This window comes from Penicillium coprophilum (genome assembly GCF_028826855.1).
Source record: "Penicillium coprophilum strain IBT 35676 chromosome Unknown utg000002l_segment0_segment1, whole genome shotgun sequence".
Lineage (NCBI taxonomy): Eukaryota > Fungi > Ascomycota > Eurotiomycetes > Eurotiales > Aspergillaceae > Penicillium > Penicillium coprophilum.
In genome coordinates, this window is record NW_026622722.1 from 498,282 (window position 1) to 515,087 (window position 16,806).

A 16,806-nucleotide genomic window follows, 5' to 3' on the forward strand; every position below is an offset into this window, starting at 1 on the left:
ATGGGCACATTGCTCCTCAGTACACGGCGGCGGTAGCAACCTCCGAGCCTGTGCGGAGTGAGCCCTCATCGTATGGCGATGAGAAGGTTGGTTTCGCAGGGCAAAGGAATTATGAACATGCACTGCAAGTAGACTCGGGTCCAGATCTCAGGGGAAGTAGCTACGTTGAGTATGATGTGAAGCGGTGATAGGAAATGCATTCCTGTCTTCCTCCGTCTTCGCTTTGCTGGGCGCTGGGCGCTGTATTTTCCCTTCCTCTCTTTCTGCCATCTACATCATTTCATGGTGCTAACTTTGGCCATTTGTTTTTATATGGGGCTGGTGTTCGGTCATAGTGATTCCCAATAAGATAGCATCTCTAGCTACAATCAAGAATGCGACTTGGTTACAAAATTATAGTATCCCACCTGCGAGGCGTGTGGAACCCTGGGCCTTAACCTAAGATTACACATACAACACATCTTGAGAGATTAGTATACTTATGGATAGTAAGTAATTTGATTTAGTTGCCTAACTATATTAAACAGAAACTCCAAGGCATAGCGTAATATCATGCAAATCGTGGACCCTAAATTCGTAGCCGCTATATGGCAACAAAGAAGCTCTTCTCTCCCTCCTTGGGCTGCACTCTAACGCGCTCAATGATCGGATCAGCACAGCTAATCCTAATACGTTCAGGAGTAGCAGGGGACTCCAACGAGAGCACGTCATTCACGTTCCACTGCTTACGTGCAGCCTTCAAGGCATCACGAATGGCAAAGAAGACCGCACTGCCCATAAACAAGGGCGGCTCGCCGACTCCACGGGAGCGTTGAATGGTGCGCAAGTTCTCCCATTCCACATCCTTGAGCAAACTCACATTGAAAATTTGCGGGATATCTCGGAATCCAGGGATTTTGTAGTTGCCCGGGCCTCTGGTGAAGATCTGACCGGAGGCACGGTGCCAGAGACTCTCTTCCGTAGTGAATAGGCCTTGTCCTTGTACGAAAGCACCTTCGATCTGACCGTAGTCCACTGAGGGGTTGATGCTGCGACCCACATCCATCTTCACGTCGGCGCGTAGAGGTGTCCAATCACCTGTCAGCGTGTCGATCTGGACTTCGGCTGCAGTGACACCCTGTGTGAAGTAGAAGAACATCTGACCGCTGTTCTCGCCCCATACGTAGCCGATATCGGGTGTGCGGTAGTATCCTTGCGCGGACAGGTTGACACGGGCGAAGTAAGCCGCGTGGGCAAGTTCCTTCATGGTCGCGTTGGGCATTTTCTCGCGGAAAGGACGTAGGCGTTCGTTAATTTGTTCACATGCATTAAAGATGGCATAGCCGTTGAGATCGGAGCTTGCCGAAGCAGCGGTTGCGGATGTATTAGCCACTGTGTTGGTCGCTGTCTCGGAAATGAAGACGCTTGACTGCGGCACTTGCAACGCTTCGGCAGCGATCATGGTCATCTTTGTATGGAGACCTTGTCCCATTTCAACACCACCATGTGCTACGAGGACACTGCCATCGTGATAGATGTGAACCAAAGCTCCTGCTTGGTTCAAGAAGAGAGCTGTAAAAGAGATACCGAACTTGGTTGGCACAATCGCCATTCCACGTTTGGACCACTTGTGCTGCGCATTATATTCCTCAACAGCCTTCCGGCGCTCGTTGTAAGAGCTCTCCTCCAACACTTGCTTGTACATCAACGGCACATACCAGTCTTTGAGAGGCTGGTTGAAATGGGTCGTATCGTCTGACTTGTACATATTGATGGCCCGGACTTCTTCAGCCGGAATGTTCAGATGATCTGCAATCTCAGAAATATAACACTCAGCGAAGAATAGGCCTTGCGGACCCCCGAAGCCACGGAAAGCTGTGTTGGAGACTGTATTGGTTTTGCAGATCCGGCCGCGCACGTGAACATTCGGTATTTTATATACGCCATCAATGTGAGACAAGCTTCGCTCCACAATGGCACCAGATAGATCTTGCGTGTGGCCTCCATTGGCAAATACATCTGCATCAAGCGCAAGGAGTTTTCCTTCTTTTGTCACCCCAACCTTCCATCGGCAGAGGAATGGGTGGCGTTGACCGGAAGTCAATATGTCTTCATCACGATTGAGCATGCACCGCACAGGTCGCTTTGTTTTGGCAGCAGCAGTGGCACAAATTCCAGCCAGCTGAACAGATCGCGACTCCTTGCCGCCAAAGCCACCACCCAGACGCTTCACGCGCGACACGACTTTATTCGCAGATACTCCTGTAACCTGAGCAACATAGGCTTGTCTGTGAACGATTAGCTTAAGTTCTATGATGGGACAGTCAAATATATCACTACTCACGTTTCAGTAGGATTTTGTGTACCACTCCAAATCTCCATTTCACCATCCTCTGGCTTTGGAATTGCCACACAAGCTTGAGTTTCCAGATAGAAGTGCTCTTGGCCACCCATTCGCGAGACTCCAGTAAATATGTGATCGGCTCGTTTGAAAGCTTCCTCGGTATCGCCATTCTTGATGTAACGATAGTGCTCAAAGTAAGATTCTGCCTCGATGGCCTCCTCAATTGAAAGGATGCTCGGGAGATCTTCATATTCGACTTTGACAGCCCTCATGCCTTGCTCGGCAAGTTTAGCGGTAGCCGCCAGAATCACACCAATCGGTTGACCAGCAGTAGTAACTTCATCGACAGCAAAGAAAAGCTCATCGGACTTGGGTTGTCCCCACCAGTTTGCCTGGGGATTAGGAAGGTCCGTGTGGTCCACGTAATCCGCAACACCCGGAATTTCCAATGCAGCGGACGGGTCAACGCTGAGGATTTTGGCATGAGGCTTGGTAGACAGAAGCATACAGGCAAATAACTCATTTTGCTGCACAGGAATATCATCTGTGTATTGAGCCTCTCCTGTAGACTGCTTCAACGCCGCAACATGCGGAGTCGCTCGTCCAAGAATCTTCTGTTGATAGGCAACGGAGGTCTCGAGATCTTTCGCTCCTGTAGAAATTGCCCTCTCAATCTCAGCAACGACATCTGGATCTAAATCCGAAGCCTTGACATCAAGGCCTGACAGCACATCGTAGTAAAATCTGTAGAAGAAGCCCAAAGCCAAAGACTTCCGGTAACTAGCCATGCCACCAGGAACTCCAAATGGCAGGTTGAAATCCTGCTCTAGTGCGCTCATGACGCCCTCAAGAGTTGCAGGGTTTGTGAATTTCTTGCCGACCAATTGTGCCTCTGCATTTTTCGCTGAGACGGTCATAGCTGCCATCCCACCAAAAACAAGGTTGGCGCTGACCACATCATTGCTCTCAGAAAGAGTTACGCGTAACGCGGCGTTGACGATGGCAATATCATCGTCTTTCCGTTTAGATTGTTTGTAAGCGCGCATGTGCTCTCCCTGAGACTTCGCAGCCGGAATACGCAAGCTAGCGATGATTGCGTTGGGAGCGAGGGCAGTCTTTCTGTAACCTTGGAAGAACTCGGTCATTGGAATTTCAGTCTCGCCTTGAAGTGACTTGGCTACAAGGATAGTGTTGGTAGCTACCAAAACCGGGTTCAGATCAGAGATGGGCGATGCAGTGGCCAGGTTACCCGCCGGGGAAGCGACATTTCGGATCTGTCGCCCAGCAAAGTAGAGCAATTGCTTCTTGATCGCTTTGAAAGGTTGACCTCTGGCATCACCGTATTTCTCCACCGCTTGGTCACAGATATGTTCGAGGTCTGTCAACGACACATTTGCGCCGATCTCCAAATAATCGTCGTGCAAGGTAAATTGTCGCAATTCGGGGATATCACCCAGGTAGACGGATGCCGTGTATTGCATTGCCTTGAACTTGATCTCAATCTGCGTCTCCGTGCTTCCACCAATTAGTTTAGCGTCCGGGTGGACGTTCTTAATATGCAACAGCTGCTCGACAGTGACTGGTCGGTACCACTTCTTTCTCTTGTTGCCATACGCTAAGGGTCGGTATTCGTGTTTCCGCAGAGCAGCAGGGAAGATCAACTCTGTATCTGGACTGTACGGTTTGAAGTCTGGCGCAGGAAATTTGTAATCGACTGTCTCGTTCTCGGCATTGTTGGTGGAAGGCCCTTTACAGCAGCCACCGGAGCCTTTCTCCCTACAGCAGCCCGACCCCCCATTGGCAGAGGCTTTTCCGCAATTGTTGGTCGAGTTGAAGCTCTGAGCAGCATCTAGAATAGGTCGGTAACCCGTGCAGCGGCAAAGGTTTCCATCAAAGGCTTCTTCAACATCATGTTCCGAGGGGGACGGGTTGTTTCGCAGCAAGGCATAGAGTGACTTGAAGCTATCAGTAAACTCCAGATCCCTCCCAAAAATAAAGAATCAACTGAAAGGACCAAGTTGGCGTACCATGACAATTCCAGGAGTACAGAAACCACATTGGCTTCCATTACCGACCGCAATCCGTTGTTGAATCGCGTGGGGATCCTTCACATTTCCAATCCCTTCAACTGTAATAACGTGTTTACCGTCGATGCTAACGAGTGGAGCAATACAAGCATTCACAGAGGCATGGTAGATTTTCTTTGTTGTAGGATTGATATGGGAGACAACCTATTGACCGATTTCACACTGCGGTTAGCACCAGAGGCGCAGCCCAACATGATTAACTGTAACTCACCACAGTGCAAGCACCACAGCCTCCTTCAGCACATCCAAGCTTTGTACCTGTCAACCCAATACCCCGCAGGTATTCGAGTAGAGTCACTTCCGGGTTGATCGTGTCTACCGCAACCTTAGTGCCGTTCAGATAGAACCGAATAGTGTCATCCCAGTCCTCAGTCAGCGCAGACAGGCTGGTCGGCTTCTCAAGTGCGACCGTGGATTCCTCTAGGATTCCCGGCGCCATAATGGAAATGTAGGGTTTGCGATATTTAAGAGGCTTTCAAGGGTTCAAGTTTGCATCTTGCTTTTATAGCTAGTTGGGAAAATTCCACAACCTGATTCTATTACTAAAATGAAGTCACGATCAGTATCAAAGGAGAAGTCCAGGTGGGAGATCGGTTTCTCCAGATCGATATCCTTGGAGATTGTTATCGCGGGGATCGCCACTGTCCGAGAGTCGGCTGACCGTCGGATTCCGCCTTGGCACGTCCAAGTATTTTGATGGGATTACTAAGTGAATATCGGACCCTGTGGATTTCTAGATCTGAACGCCAAACCAAAAAAAAAAAACATGCTATACATATATGAAAGAAATAATCCGTAGATGGTAGCCCCATGAATGCACGCTCATTGTCTCGAGCCAGCAAAAGCTTTCTCTTCGTCTTCCCACTTCTGGCGTTCTACTATACTTCGGGCCCTAAGAACGGAGTTAGCAAGAGGTTATGGGACATTGAATACAAGGTAATGGCTTACCGATAGGCCTTAACGAAACGCCAAACCTCTGTGTCTGCAAGGTTCCAAGCCTCAACAACGTCCTTGACGTTGATGGGTTTCGTTTCCTTGGTCTTAATTACCTCGCGGGCCTTTTGGATCAATTCATATTCTTTGCCGACTCCTTGCTCGCTTGGCGTATGATCTTGCGCGCTCTTGGCGGAGTCTTTATCGTTCTCGGTTGCAGGATCAATCTTACCCCCGCGAGGAATCCTGAAACCAAATTGCCATTCAAACTCGTCCAAGAGTTCTGAAGGGAGACTCTGGCCTGCCTGCGCAGGGAGAGATTCCACTGTCATCCACAAAGAAGTCCCGACAGCATCTTCGCCTGCGACGACCTGCTTAAAGATCACACCACGATATGAAGAACCCAATTCAGGCCCAAGCTGTTGCTTAGTCACTTCAGACAACCACGCGTCGCGCTCGGTCTCCCGGCGAATTTGTGGTGTAGTGATCTCATCTGAGTTCCTCTGCAAGCTGATAAGAGTGTAGGGGTGGGGAAGGGTGCCAATCGTGAACAGGAAGGTAGTGTTCTTATACGTCGAAGGTTGGCTGATACGCATGGGTTGTTTTGCAGACCCGCATGGGTGGCATTCGGGTTCATTGGGTGGACAAGAGTCGGGGATGGGCGACTCGGGGCACTGAGTGAGGGCCTTTGCCAGTCGAAGGGCAGGTTCCACCAGCGCAGTAGTGTGCTGAGGGAACGGTTTCAGCACGGCCAGTCCGGCGGGGAAGGAGCTATGGAAGTGATTGTGCAGGTGGGCGTTGATCAGTTGAACAAGAGCCCGTTGGCCACTCGCAGGGTTCTCGGTCATCTTTTCATGCACGGCGGAGTAGCGAGAGGTAATGGCTGCAGATTTATAAAACGCCAAAGCACTCGGGTTCTCAACCTTGAACGATTCCGGTGTAATCAGATCAATAAAGGACTGGGTTGTATCCTCGAGCTTCAAGACTGCGCTCTGGACGGCTGCATCGATCCGTGACTTGTCCGCCGCGTAAAGGCCATTCTTGAGGTTTTCAAATCGGGTGATTGACTCTGGGACACTTCCCCGGCGAAGATAGGAGAGCATGGGATCATCATAACGCGCCATGGGGAAGCAGTGGAAATCCGCCAGCAAACCAGTACCCATGTGCCCCCACGCAAGCCAGGCGAACACCTCGTTTTGTGTCTTAGGCGCGAGTTTCAACTTCTGAACAATTTCATAGTTGGGATTTTTCATCGCATCGCCCGGAGTCAATACCACAGGCCTAAATCCTTGCGCAAACCATGCCCGGCGCCACGCAAGAAGCAATTCCGCGTCAGCATTCTGCAAATCCTTGAGATCCTTGCCGTTGGATTTGTTGGGGTTATATTTTTGATCGTAGTACGTGTAGATCGGTCGACGTTCGCGAAGGGGAGGGAGGACGGAGCGATTTTCATCCAATGTAATGGCAGAGGAGAATGGGTTCAACCATTCAAGGGTGCTGTACCATTTCGACTCGCCATGTGTGCTGTTCTTCTGTTCCTCGGGCTGCTCGTGGGAGGGAGGGCGGAACGAGGGCAGGTGGATGTTGCTTAAGGAGGGTAGTTTTGGTGTGGGCACAAATTTGGCTGGGCCTGTGGCTACTTGCTCGCCGGCATCAGGGACCGGTGAGGACGAGAAAATGAAAAGTAAAAGCGCGACAAAGACAATCACAGACAGGAGGGCTGTACTCCTGTGAGGAATCATTTTGCCAGCATTCAAATCAGAGGACCTGTATTGAGGTCCGTCAAAGAGTTAAAAAAATACGTGTGGCTTTAGACCGTGATACTTCTCCTGAAACGCCGCCTCCGGATTCGGCCAAGTCTTGGCAATAAATTATACCTGTAGGTATGAATGCAACTGAGCACACTGCAGTCTGGATCTCTTGAAGTGGATTGAATTTCCACTTCCAGTAATAATTCAAGTACAGAATAAAGCTTTTGGAGAAAAAAAGATAACAATTATTCAAGGCTAGAACGATCCTTGCTTGTCTGAAGTTGACCATATCTAATGCTGACTCAGCCAATACGTACTACCTAGGTAGGCCGCTAGGTAGGTAAGGTTGGAAATGACCTCATCGGGAAATATGACCCGTGAGTCTCTAGCTGCTCCGTAGTGTAAAGCCTCTTGGTTAACAACCAGACATATTCTCTGGGAATGATCGGGATAATTGGCACTCTTCTTTTTGATGTGCATCTTGTGTTCATCTACAAGCAATTAGCAGTAGGTCATTTATCTCCATTTGACCTAGACTAGGGGAGTTACATGAAAGCTTCGTACGGCATTATATATAACTTAATGTAAGCAGCTGGGTCAACCTCCCTTCCCACCCTCGTATCGCTATGAAAATAGAGAGTGAGTTAGTTAATTTATCATATGGAGACTTAGCATCAATTAAAAACTAAAGATAGAATAGAATGAGAGTGCCCTCCGTTACCTATGCCCCTCCTATAGAGCCATGTAGCACTCTACTCTATAGGTTGATACGGGAGGGAGACGGCTGGTAGAAAGAAAAGCGGTAGAAACATGTTGATGATCTAACATTGAAAGATTTTTCCCTTGCTATAGACAGAGCTGGACATTTTGCCTTGCTTTTGTTGTATATTACATACCTGATGTAGTATAGCATAGTGCGTTCAAATGCTTAGCAGCTCTTGGCCGATAGTCAACTACCTACCTACGATAACCTATCTATGTTGTGTATACCTTGATCTTCGATCTATATACCTCCTCACCGAAATGAGGCCTCTGCAATGATTGCGTTTATATAACCTGTACTACGATGTACAACCCTCATTCTGCCAATTTGTGCCGCTCTGGGCTGGAGAAACCTCAGCTCCGACGCCACCCCACCATGTGCAAGGCGGTGAATGCGGTGTGGGGAAAACAGCTAATCAGCGTCTAAACTCTCATTGGCAGAAATAGCGGCGAGATCGGACTTTTCCACTATGGGGGGGTAATTTTAATATTGAGTCATCGTGTCTTTCATTCTCCAACACTTTTGACATACTGCAATCATGGCGGTGGGAACGGCCTCTTTGCAGGACCGCCTAGAGATATGGGCACAAAGATTGAGTAACCTGACTGTTTCTCCATTGACTCGCGATTATCCCGATACACAAAATCCCGAGAGCAAGAGAGTCATTGAAGCTTTCGAGTCTCTTCAATTCCCCAAGGATAAGCTTTCGGGCTCATCGTCCGACTTCACCGCTTTTCTGACTGCCTTCATTATTCTGGTAGCGCGATTGACTGGTGATGAGGACATCGCTGTGGGCACAAACTCCAACGAAGATGGCCGTGCGTTCGTCATCCGGGTCCCCATTGATACCTCGGAGTCTTTTGCCCAGCTCTATAAGAAAGTAAACGAGGTATGTATGTATGTTCCGTGCGTTAGTGCTTACTGCTAAAAGCCTTGCAGGCATATAAGGAGGGCTCTTCACAGATCGTGCCCTTGGGTAGCCTCCGCTCGTACATCCAAGAAAGGTCCAAGTCCGAACGCACCCCGGTCCTCTTCCGATTCGCCGCATACGATGCCCCTGCTGCCTCGCAAGACTACCCGGCGAACACCTTCGATACTACTGATTTGGTGGTTAATGTTGCAACTGGTTCAGCTGGAGTCGAATTAGGTGCCTACTACAACCAGCGTCTGTTCTCGAGTGCTCGTATTGCTTTTATTCTTAAGCAATTGGCCAGTATTACTAGCAATGCTGCTGCCAATCCGGATGAGGCTATCGGGCGTCTCGACTTGATGACCGAAGATCAACGCGCACTTTTGCCTGACCCAACATCCGATTTGCACTGGTCTAACTTCCGTGGTGCCATCCACGATATTTTTACTGCCAATGCGGAAAGCCACCCAGACAAGCTGTGTGTGGTTGAAACTCAGTCAAGCAACTCTCCTCATCGTGAGTTCACCTATCGCCAAATAAATGAGGCCTCCAACATTCTCGGCCATCATTTGGTACGCTCTGGTATTCAGCGAGGAGAGGTTGTTATGGTTTATGCCTATCGTGGTGTGGACCTGGTTGTTGCCGTCATGGGAATTTTGAAGGCCGGTGCGACTTTCTCCGTTATTGACCCTGCCTATCCTCCGGAACGTCAGAACATCTATCTTGATGTTGCCCGTCCTCGCGCTTTAGTGAACATTGCCAAGGCTACACGAGATTCAGGTGAACTTTCGGACATCGTGCGTACTTTCATTGACGAGAATCTTGAGCTCCGCACTGAAATTCCTGCGCTTGCCCTACTTGATGACGGAACTCTCGCTGGTGGATCCATCAATGGCCAGGATGTCTTCGCCAACGAGGTTGCACTAAAGTCCAAGTCTACTGGCGTCGTTGTTGGCCCCGACTCTATCCCCACCTTGTCTTTCACGTCCGGCTCTGAAGGCCGGCCGAAGGGCGTTCGTGGCCGACACTTCTCTTTGGCTTATTATTTCCCTTGGATGTCTGAGACTTTCAAGCTCACCCCAGACGAGAAGTTTACTATGCTGAGTGGCATCGCTCATGATCCTATTCAGAGAGATATTTTCACCCCTTTGTTTTTGGGTGCTCAACTCCTAGTGCCTGCTCGGGAGGACATCCAAAACGAAAAGCTTGCTGAATGGATGCAGAAGTATGGTGCCACTATTACTCACCTTACGCCTGCTATGGGTCAGATTCTTGTCGGCGGTGCCTCTGCTCAATTCCCTGCTCTTCACCACGCATTCTTTGTGGGTGACATTCTGATTAAGCGTGATTGCCGCTCGCTCCAGGGACTTGCGCCCAACGTCAGCATTGTGAACATGTATGGTACAACTGAGACTCAGCGCGCTGTCAGCTACTTTGAAATCCCTAGCTACGCCAGCAACGAGGGCTACTTGAACAATATGAAGGATGTGATTATGGCTGGTCGCGGAATGTTGGATGTGCAGATGCTTGTTGTCAACCGCTATGACCCCACTCGTCTCTGCGCTGTTGGAGAGGTCGGCGAAATCTATGTTCGTGCGGCAGGGCTTGCAGAGGGTTACCTTGGTTCCCCGGATCTAAGTGCGAAGAAGTTCCTTACTAACTGGTTCGTTAAACCCGAAACCTGGGTGGAAAAGGATCAGGCTGAATCCAAGAACGAGCCCTGGCGCGAATTTTACGTTGGTCCTCGTGATCGCCTTTATCGCAGTGGTGATCTGGGCCGTTACACGCCGTCTGGAGATGTTGAATGCTCTGGCCGCGCCGACGACCAAGTCAAGATTCGTGGTTTCCGTATTGAACTTGGAGAGATTGACACCCATCTTTCTCAGCACCCTCTCGTCCGTGAGAACGTGACCTTGGTGCGAAGAGATAAGGACGAGGAGCCCACACTGGTCAGCTACTTTGTGCCGGATATGAACAAGTGGGCCTCGTGGTTGGAGAGCAAGGGCCTCAAGGATGACGATTCTGACTCTGAGGGTATGGTTGGTTTGTTGCGACGCTTCCGTCCTCTTCGTGATGATGCTCGTGAGCATCTCCGGAGTAAGCTCCCTACATACGCTGTCCCTACCGTTATCATTCCTCTCAAGCGCATGCCTCTGAACCCGAACGGCAAGGTCGACAAGCCTGCCCTCCCGTTCCCAGACACTGCAGAGCTGAGCGCCGCCGCACCCCGCCGCCGCTCATCTGCGATGCAGGCCCTCTCCGAAACCGAGCAGACTCTGGCTCAAGTCTGGGCCAAGCTTATTCCCAATGTCACATCTCGCATGATTGGACCGGATGACTCTTTCTTTGACCTTGGCGGCCACAGCATCCTCGCACAGCAGATGTTCTTCGAGCTTCGTCGCAAGTGGCGTGTTATCGACATCAGTATGAATGCTATTTTCCGTAGCCCGACCCTTAAGGGCTTTGCTAGCGAGATTGATCGCTTGCTAGCTTTGGAATCTTTCGCAACCAGCGATGACAAGTCTCTAGCCGTGCAGGCTGCTAATCAGCCAGACGACGAGTACTCGAAGGATGCCGTCAAGCTTGTGAATGAACTGCCCAAGACATTCCCTCAGCGTACCGAGGCTATGCTCACTAGTGAACCCACAGTTTTCCTTACTGGAGCAACTGGTTTCCTAGGCGCACATATCCTCCGAGATCTACTTACCCGTAAGTCACCTTCGACTAAGGTGGTAGCTCTGGTTCGGGCAAAGACCGAGGAACAGGCACTTGAGCGACTTCGCTCCACTTGCCGCGCATATGGTTTCTGGGATGAAGCATGGACACACAAGCTGCAAGCCGTCTGCGGTGATCTTGGAAAGCCGCAGTTTGGTCTTTCCCAGTCAGTGTGGGATGACCTTACCAATCGCGTCGATGCTGTGATTCACAACGGAGCCCTTGTTCACTGGGTCTATCCCTATGCGACACTTAGACCGGCTAATGTTATGGGTACCATCGATGCCCTCAAGCTGTGCGCCAGCGGAAAGGCCAAGCAGTTTGCATTCGTCAGTTCGACTAGTGCTTTGGATAAGGATTACTATGTCCAAGAATCCGAGCGTATCATCGCCGCTGGTGGAAATGGTATCAGCGAAGACGATGATATGGAGGGCAGCAGAGTTGGCCTCGGAACCGGTTACGGTCAGAGCAAATGGGCCGGAGAATACCTTGTGAAGGAGGCTGGTCGCAGAGGCCTGAGGGGAACCATTGTCCGCTCTGGATATGTTCTTGGTGATTCGGTCACTGGAACTACCAACACTGATGATTTCCTAATCCGTATGCTTAAGGGCTGCATTCAAATTGGCCTTCGCCCGAACATCTTTAACACTGTGAACATGGTGCCTGTCGATCATGTGGCTCGCATTGTCATTGCCACTGCCTTCCACCCACCCTCCACGGGTGTCAACGTCGCCCACGTTACTGGACACCCCCGTTTGCGCTTTAACCAGTTCCTTGGTGCGCTGGAGCTCTACGGATACAATGTTCCTCAGGTTGACTACGTGCCTTGGTCCACTTCTCTTGAGCAGTATGTCAACGATGGTGAGCACAACGACAAGGAGTCTCAGCATGCTCTGTAAGTATCACGCTTTTCTAGCCTGTTAGTGGATACATACTAACCTTTCTTTTTCAGCATGCCCCTTTATCACTTTGTTACCACAGATCTTCCCTCCAACACCAAAGCTCCGGAATTGGATGATGTGAATGCAGCAACGGCTCTGCGGGCCGATGCCCCCTGGTCGGGCGTCGACGCATCAGCCGGTGCTGGCGTGACCGAGGAATTAGTCGGCTTGTACGCTTCTTATCTCGTTCAAACTGGTTTCCTGCCCCCGCCAACCGTTGCTGGAGCCCGTCATCTGCCTGCTGCTCAGATCAGTGAGGAACAGAAGAAGACATTATTGAGTGTCGGTGGCCGTGGCGGTACATCTTGAGATATAGCAAAACTCATGTATTTATTCTGATTTTACAAAAGCAATTACTCTTCCAACCCATCCCCCCTTTAATAACCAGGTATAAGTTTGAGCGATTAAAAAACGTGGCATGTATATATCCTGATAGTTCACGAGGCGTTCGTATCTGAACGAAAAAGCCCGATTCGCCAATCTACCTCTTCGTCGGGGCTCTCCGTTTACCTCCCCACCGTTTACTCTGGGGATTTATATAGTCCTAACAATATCATCTTTTCTTGCTCTTTTCCATATCACTCTCCACTGTTAATATTCTATGGTTGAAGGTAAGTGTGTGAACGAATGTCAATTTCCTCATCGATTTTTCCCGCTTTCTTTTTACTTCAACACTTCGACCACAACTGTGGGGGCTCTGTGAGAAGAAGCGGCTGTTGGGATTACTTGTCTCCCTGAACATCCGTATAATTCTTTGGTCTTCCTCAGTCCTTCGCCCTCAACAATCCTTGTCACCTTCCTACCTTGGTCCCTCCATGCATGCTGCGAGACTCACCAGGTAATCCGGTCTCATTGCGTATGCACCGGAGGCCTCCGTCGACTCGCCGGGTCCTGTGCCTGCGATTCAGTCTCACAGGAAGCACAGCACTGTCTCAGTGCCTCACAAACCCTTCTCATCCTCCACACCCTTCTCCTGCGCTGATCATAAAACCACCAGGGCAGAGTCGCCATTGAGCTGACACACATGTCCCAAGCCCAAGACCCGGACTGACATCTCTGGTGCGCATCTCACAGATCGTTATGCAACAGGCCTGCGCCTGAACAAGGAATGGGCAGCACAGACAGCCCGCGACCACCCTAAACTCTTCCCTACCCTCGCCTCGGGCCAGACACCGCAGATTCTCTGGATCGGATGCTCCGACTCTCGCTGTCCGGAAACCACCTTTTTGGGCCTCGAGCCCGGTGATGTCTTCGTGCATCGCAACATCGCCAATATCCTTCACCCCGGCGATCTCAGCTCCTCCGCCGTTATCCAATACGCCGTGCAAAACCTGCGCGTCAACCACGTCGTGGTGTGCGGTCACACTGCCTGCGGTGGCGTGGCGGCTGCGTTGGGCAACAAGAACCTGGGTATTCTGGACCCATGGCTGTTTCCCCTTCGCCAGCTGCGGGAGCGTAATCTTAAGCTTCTTCAGTCAATACCAACTGACGAGGCAGCCTCGAGACTGGCTGAGTTGAACGTTCGCGAGGGCTTGAACATCGTCAAACAGAAGAGTGTTGTGTTGAATGCGATCCGGGAGCGGGGACTCCAGGTACATGGTTTGATTTACGACGTTGGATCGGGTGTGCTCAGTGAGCTGGACACGGAGGATTCGGAGGAGGTTATTAGGGCTCGTTTGACGGCTTTCCAAACGGAGTGAGTTGGCGGCGGTTCGTGATTCTGGGGCAACTCATAAGTGATAGAACATAATTCTCTATATAGCGTGCATTTCATCAAACATGAACATAAAGATTGTCACTTTTTTTTGGCCAAGGGAGTAGAGCTATATAACTCAGAGATAGGGCATATATGGCATGATGGGGATCCATCTTAGCCCGGGAGATGTACCAATCACCATGAAAGATAATATTACATCCAATCAGAGGGTTTTGATCTATATTCATCATATCGATGGCTCTTTGACTATTCAAATTCACTATATCTTTCAACCGAATAATATGATATCAAGGCCTACAAATATACCGAACATCAAGGTGTAATAGTCACGTACAAATGGCCAAGGTTCCTTCCAACCTTGGAACCTTCTCTGACTTAAATACACCTCCGAAATTTCTTTCTTCCCTTTCTAATTCTCTACTTAACATTCATCATGGTTGAAATCTCATGTGGTAAGTATCCTTTCAAATTTTGACCCTTCATATAGACTAACAATCGAAGCCAACGATACAGACACCACGGAATCCAAGGCCAAGGATACCCAGTATGAGCCTGTGGGCACCCTCTGTGATTTCCGGTCTCTCTACCAGGCAAAGCGCGACGCATATGGCGCACGGTCATGGGTCAAAGAACTACCCTCCGACTTGCCTGAGCCTGTTGAGGATGAAGAATCGGCACAATATGCGCTTCTTGTGAGAAAACAGAAGTGCTATGATGGACGCAGAAACCTGTCTATTCATTCCATCGTAGTGCAAAGCGAACGTCTCAAGGAGTTCTTGAAACGGGCACTGAGCAACTATCCTGGTGTCACACCAGACTTGCAGCGCCTCGAGTTCAGATCGCCTTTCCCGGCTTTTGTGCATCGATGGGACGCAATCACTAAACTCCGAGATGAAGAGCAGGATCCAACAACTAAGGATCATGTGGAACTGTTCTACCACATCATGGAAGAGGAGCTCAGGGAGGTGATAAATCGCAAGAACGACTTGGTTGCCAAAGGAGTCATCACTCACGACTTGGCTTGGATGATCCTGGAACCTCAAGATGTGGTCCTTTCCTCGGGGGATGGAACGCTACGTGCGTATTCGCTCACGCGCGAATCGGATGATAGAACACCGGGAAGTGATTATTTCACTGTCGAATATGTTGCGTTTGACGGGAAAATTTTCGGATACAATTCCATGGGGATCATGATACCCAAGTTTGCGGGCACTCGACCAATTATCTCACTACCAGTCTTCCCACTCAAGTACCACCCAGAAAAAGACATCATCCGAGAATTGTTGACAACACGGGGCAAGAAGTGGGAAGAGTACAAGGGGTACCATTTCAAATCATATGAAGAGGCTTCGACCAGCACAAGCTCTGAAAGGCAGGACAGCAATTTGAGTGGGACCAAGCACTCTGTCAAGGGCCGCGTCATCATCGACATCGAGGCATACAAGCTTTTTGGGCGCGAGCACGGGTCTGTGAACGTCGAAAACGAAATTGGTGGAGAACTGAACAATTCTCAGCGCCTTATTGCGACTCCAATGCTCTACGGATATTCTTTAAACGACAAGAAATGGGGTTCGTTCCACGTAGACGAGTTAAAAGATATTGAATGGGATGAGCAGGCCTTTGATTCACTTGTCCTACCACGGGAGCAGCAGGGGCTCAAGGAAGTGATCTTGGCCGTTGCAAAAGCTCAATCCAAGAAAGTGGATGGATTTGATGATGTCGTTCGGGGAAAAGGCCGAGGTTTCATTATGCAGCTCAGTGGCCCTCCAGGAGTCGGAAAGACTCTTACTGCGGAGAGTGTTGCCGAGGTCATGAAAGTGCCTCTTTATGTCATATGCGCGGGCGACCTTGGAGTTGACGCTAGAGGGTTTGAGAGCAAATTGAAAGACATCCTGCGGGTAGTTCCTAAATGGGGAGCCCTTCTATTGCTTGATGAGGCTGATGTCTTCATGGAATCCCGTGATTCAGCCAATCTCGCTCGCAATGAACTTGTCTCCGTCTTTTTGAGGATGCTTGAATACTACGAGGTAAGCTTTCGACTGTGAGATGATCAACGCCAGAAGATACTTTGGGGGCCATTTGAAAAAAAAGCTCATGTTACTGATCTTCATCTTTCTCTCCAGGGTATTCTTTTCTTGACCACCAATCGTACACAGAATATCGATCCTGCCTTTGAGTCTCGGATCCACCTTTCTCTCACCTACAAGGACCTTGATATGGAATCCAGGCGCCGGGTTTGGATACAGTTCCTCAACCGCTCATCTAACACTGCGGATTTTACGGATGAGCAACTCAACCAGGTAGCCGAGTTGCAACTGAACGGTCGCCAGATCAAGAATGTCATCAAGACTGCCGGTCTCCTAGCTTGGTGCAAGGAACGTGAGCTTCGATATGAAGATCTGGAGATGGTGCTTACTTTGAGAAGTTTGCGGATGTAATGCCCGATTATGGAGTACTTATGGAGTAGACAGTGGCATATTCCATACTTATGAGACAGTTAGCTAGATCACAGGTTATCCATAACAAATATCCAAATGGCTTTTTTTGGGGGTCGAAATTTTTCTTCCAATAATATGCAGATATTCAAAGTGCTGAGTTGTTGCGTTGCATTCCGCCACTATCCGCCAGCCGAATACGAAAGGGCTGAACAGGCAACCGTTGAAAAA

At 49.7% G+C, this 16,806-nt stretch overlaps 5 protein-coding genes across 5 annotated transcripts; 3 read left to right on the plus strand and 2 right to left on the minus strand.

The window, feature by feature from the left end:
• Positions 1-583: 583 nt before the first annotated feature.
• N7500_002240 (putative xanthine dehydrogenase HxA) lies at positions 584-4,849 on the minus strand (the record flags this gene model as incomplete). Its single annotated transcript, XM_056673386.1, has 4 exons — positions 584-2,267; positions 2,324-4,278; positions 4,351-4,554; positions 4,622-4,849. 4 exons carry the CDS (start codon positions 4,847-4,849, stop codon positions 584-586), a joined length of 4,071 nt encoding a protein of 1,356 aa, XP_056533911.1.
• A 383-nt stretch (positions 4,850-5,232) lies between these two features.
• Positions 5,233-7,085, minus strand: N7500_002241 (uncharacterized protein; the record flags this gene model as incomplete). Its single annotated transcript, XM_056673387.1, has 2 exons — positions 5,233-5,302; positions 5,359-7,085. 2 exons carry the CDS (start codon positions 7,083-7,085, stop codon positions 5,233-5,235), a joined length of 1,797 nt encoding a protein of 598 aa, XP_056533912.1.
• Positions 7,086-8,395: 1,310 nt separating this feature from the next.
• aarA (L-aminoadipate-semialdehyde dehydrogenase) lies at positions 8,396-12,732 on the plus strand (the record flags this gene model as incomplete). Its single annotated transcript, XM_056673388.1, has 3 exons — positions 8,396-8,746; positions 8,797-12,377; positions 12,435-12,732. 3 exons carry the CDS (start codon positions 8,396-8,398, stop codon positions 12,730-12,732), a joined length of 4,230 nt encoding a protein of 1,409 aa, XP_056533913.1.
• Positions 12,733-13,242: 510 nt separating this feature from the next.
• Positions 13,243-14,123, plus strand: N7500_002243 (carbonic anhydrase; the record flags this gene model as incomplete). Its single annotated transcript, XM_056673389.1, has 2 exons — positions 13,243-13,261; positions 13,498-14,123. 2 exons carry the CDS (start codon positions 13,243-13,245, stop codon positions 14,121-14,123), a joined length of 645 nt encoding a protein of 214 aa, XP_056533914.1.
• Positions 14,124-14,573: 450 nt separating this feature from the next.
• N7500_002244 (ATP-binding protein) lies at positions 14,574-16,578 on the plus strand (the record flags this gene model as incomplete). The annotated part of the gene is made up of 3 exons (XM_056673390.1): positions 14,574-14,592; positions 14,642-16,167; positions 16,264-16,578. The coding sequence occupies 3 exons, from the start codon at positions 14,574-14,576 to the stop codon at positions 16,576-16,578; spliced, it is 1,860 nt and encodes a 619-aa protein (XP_056533915.1).
• Positions 16,579-16,806: the final 228 nt, after the last annotated feature.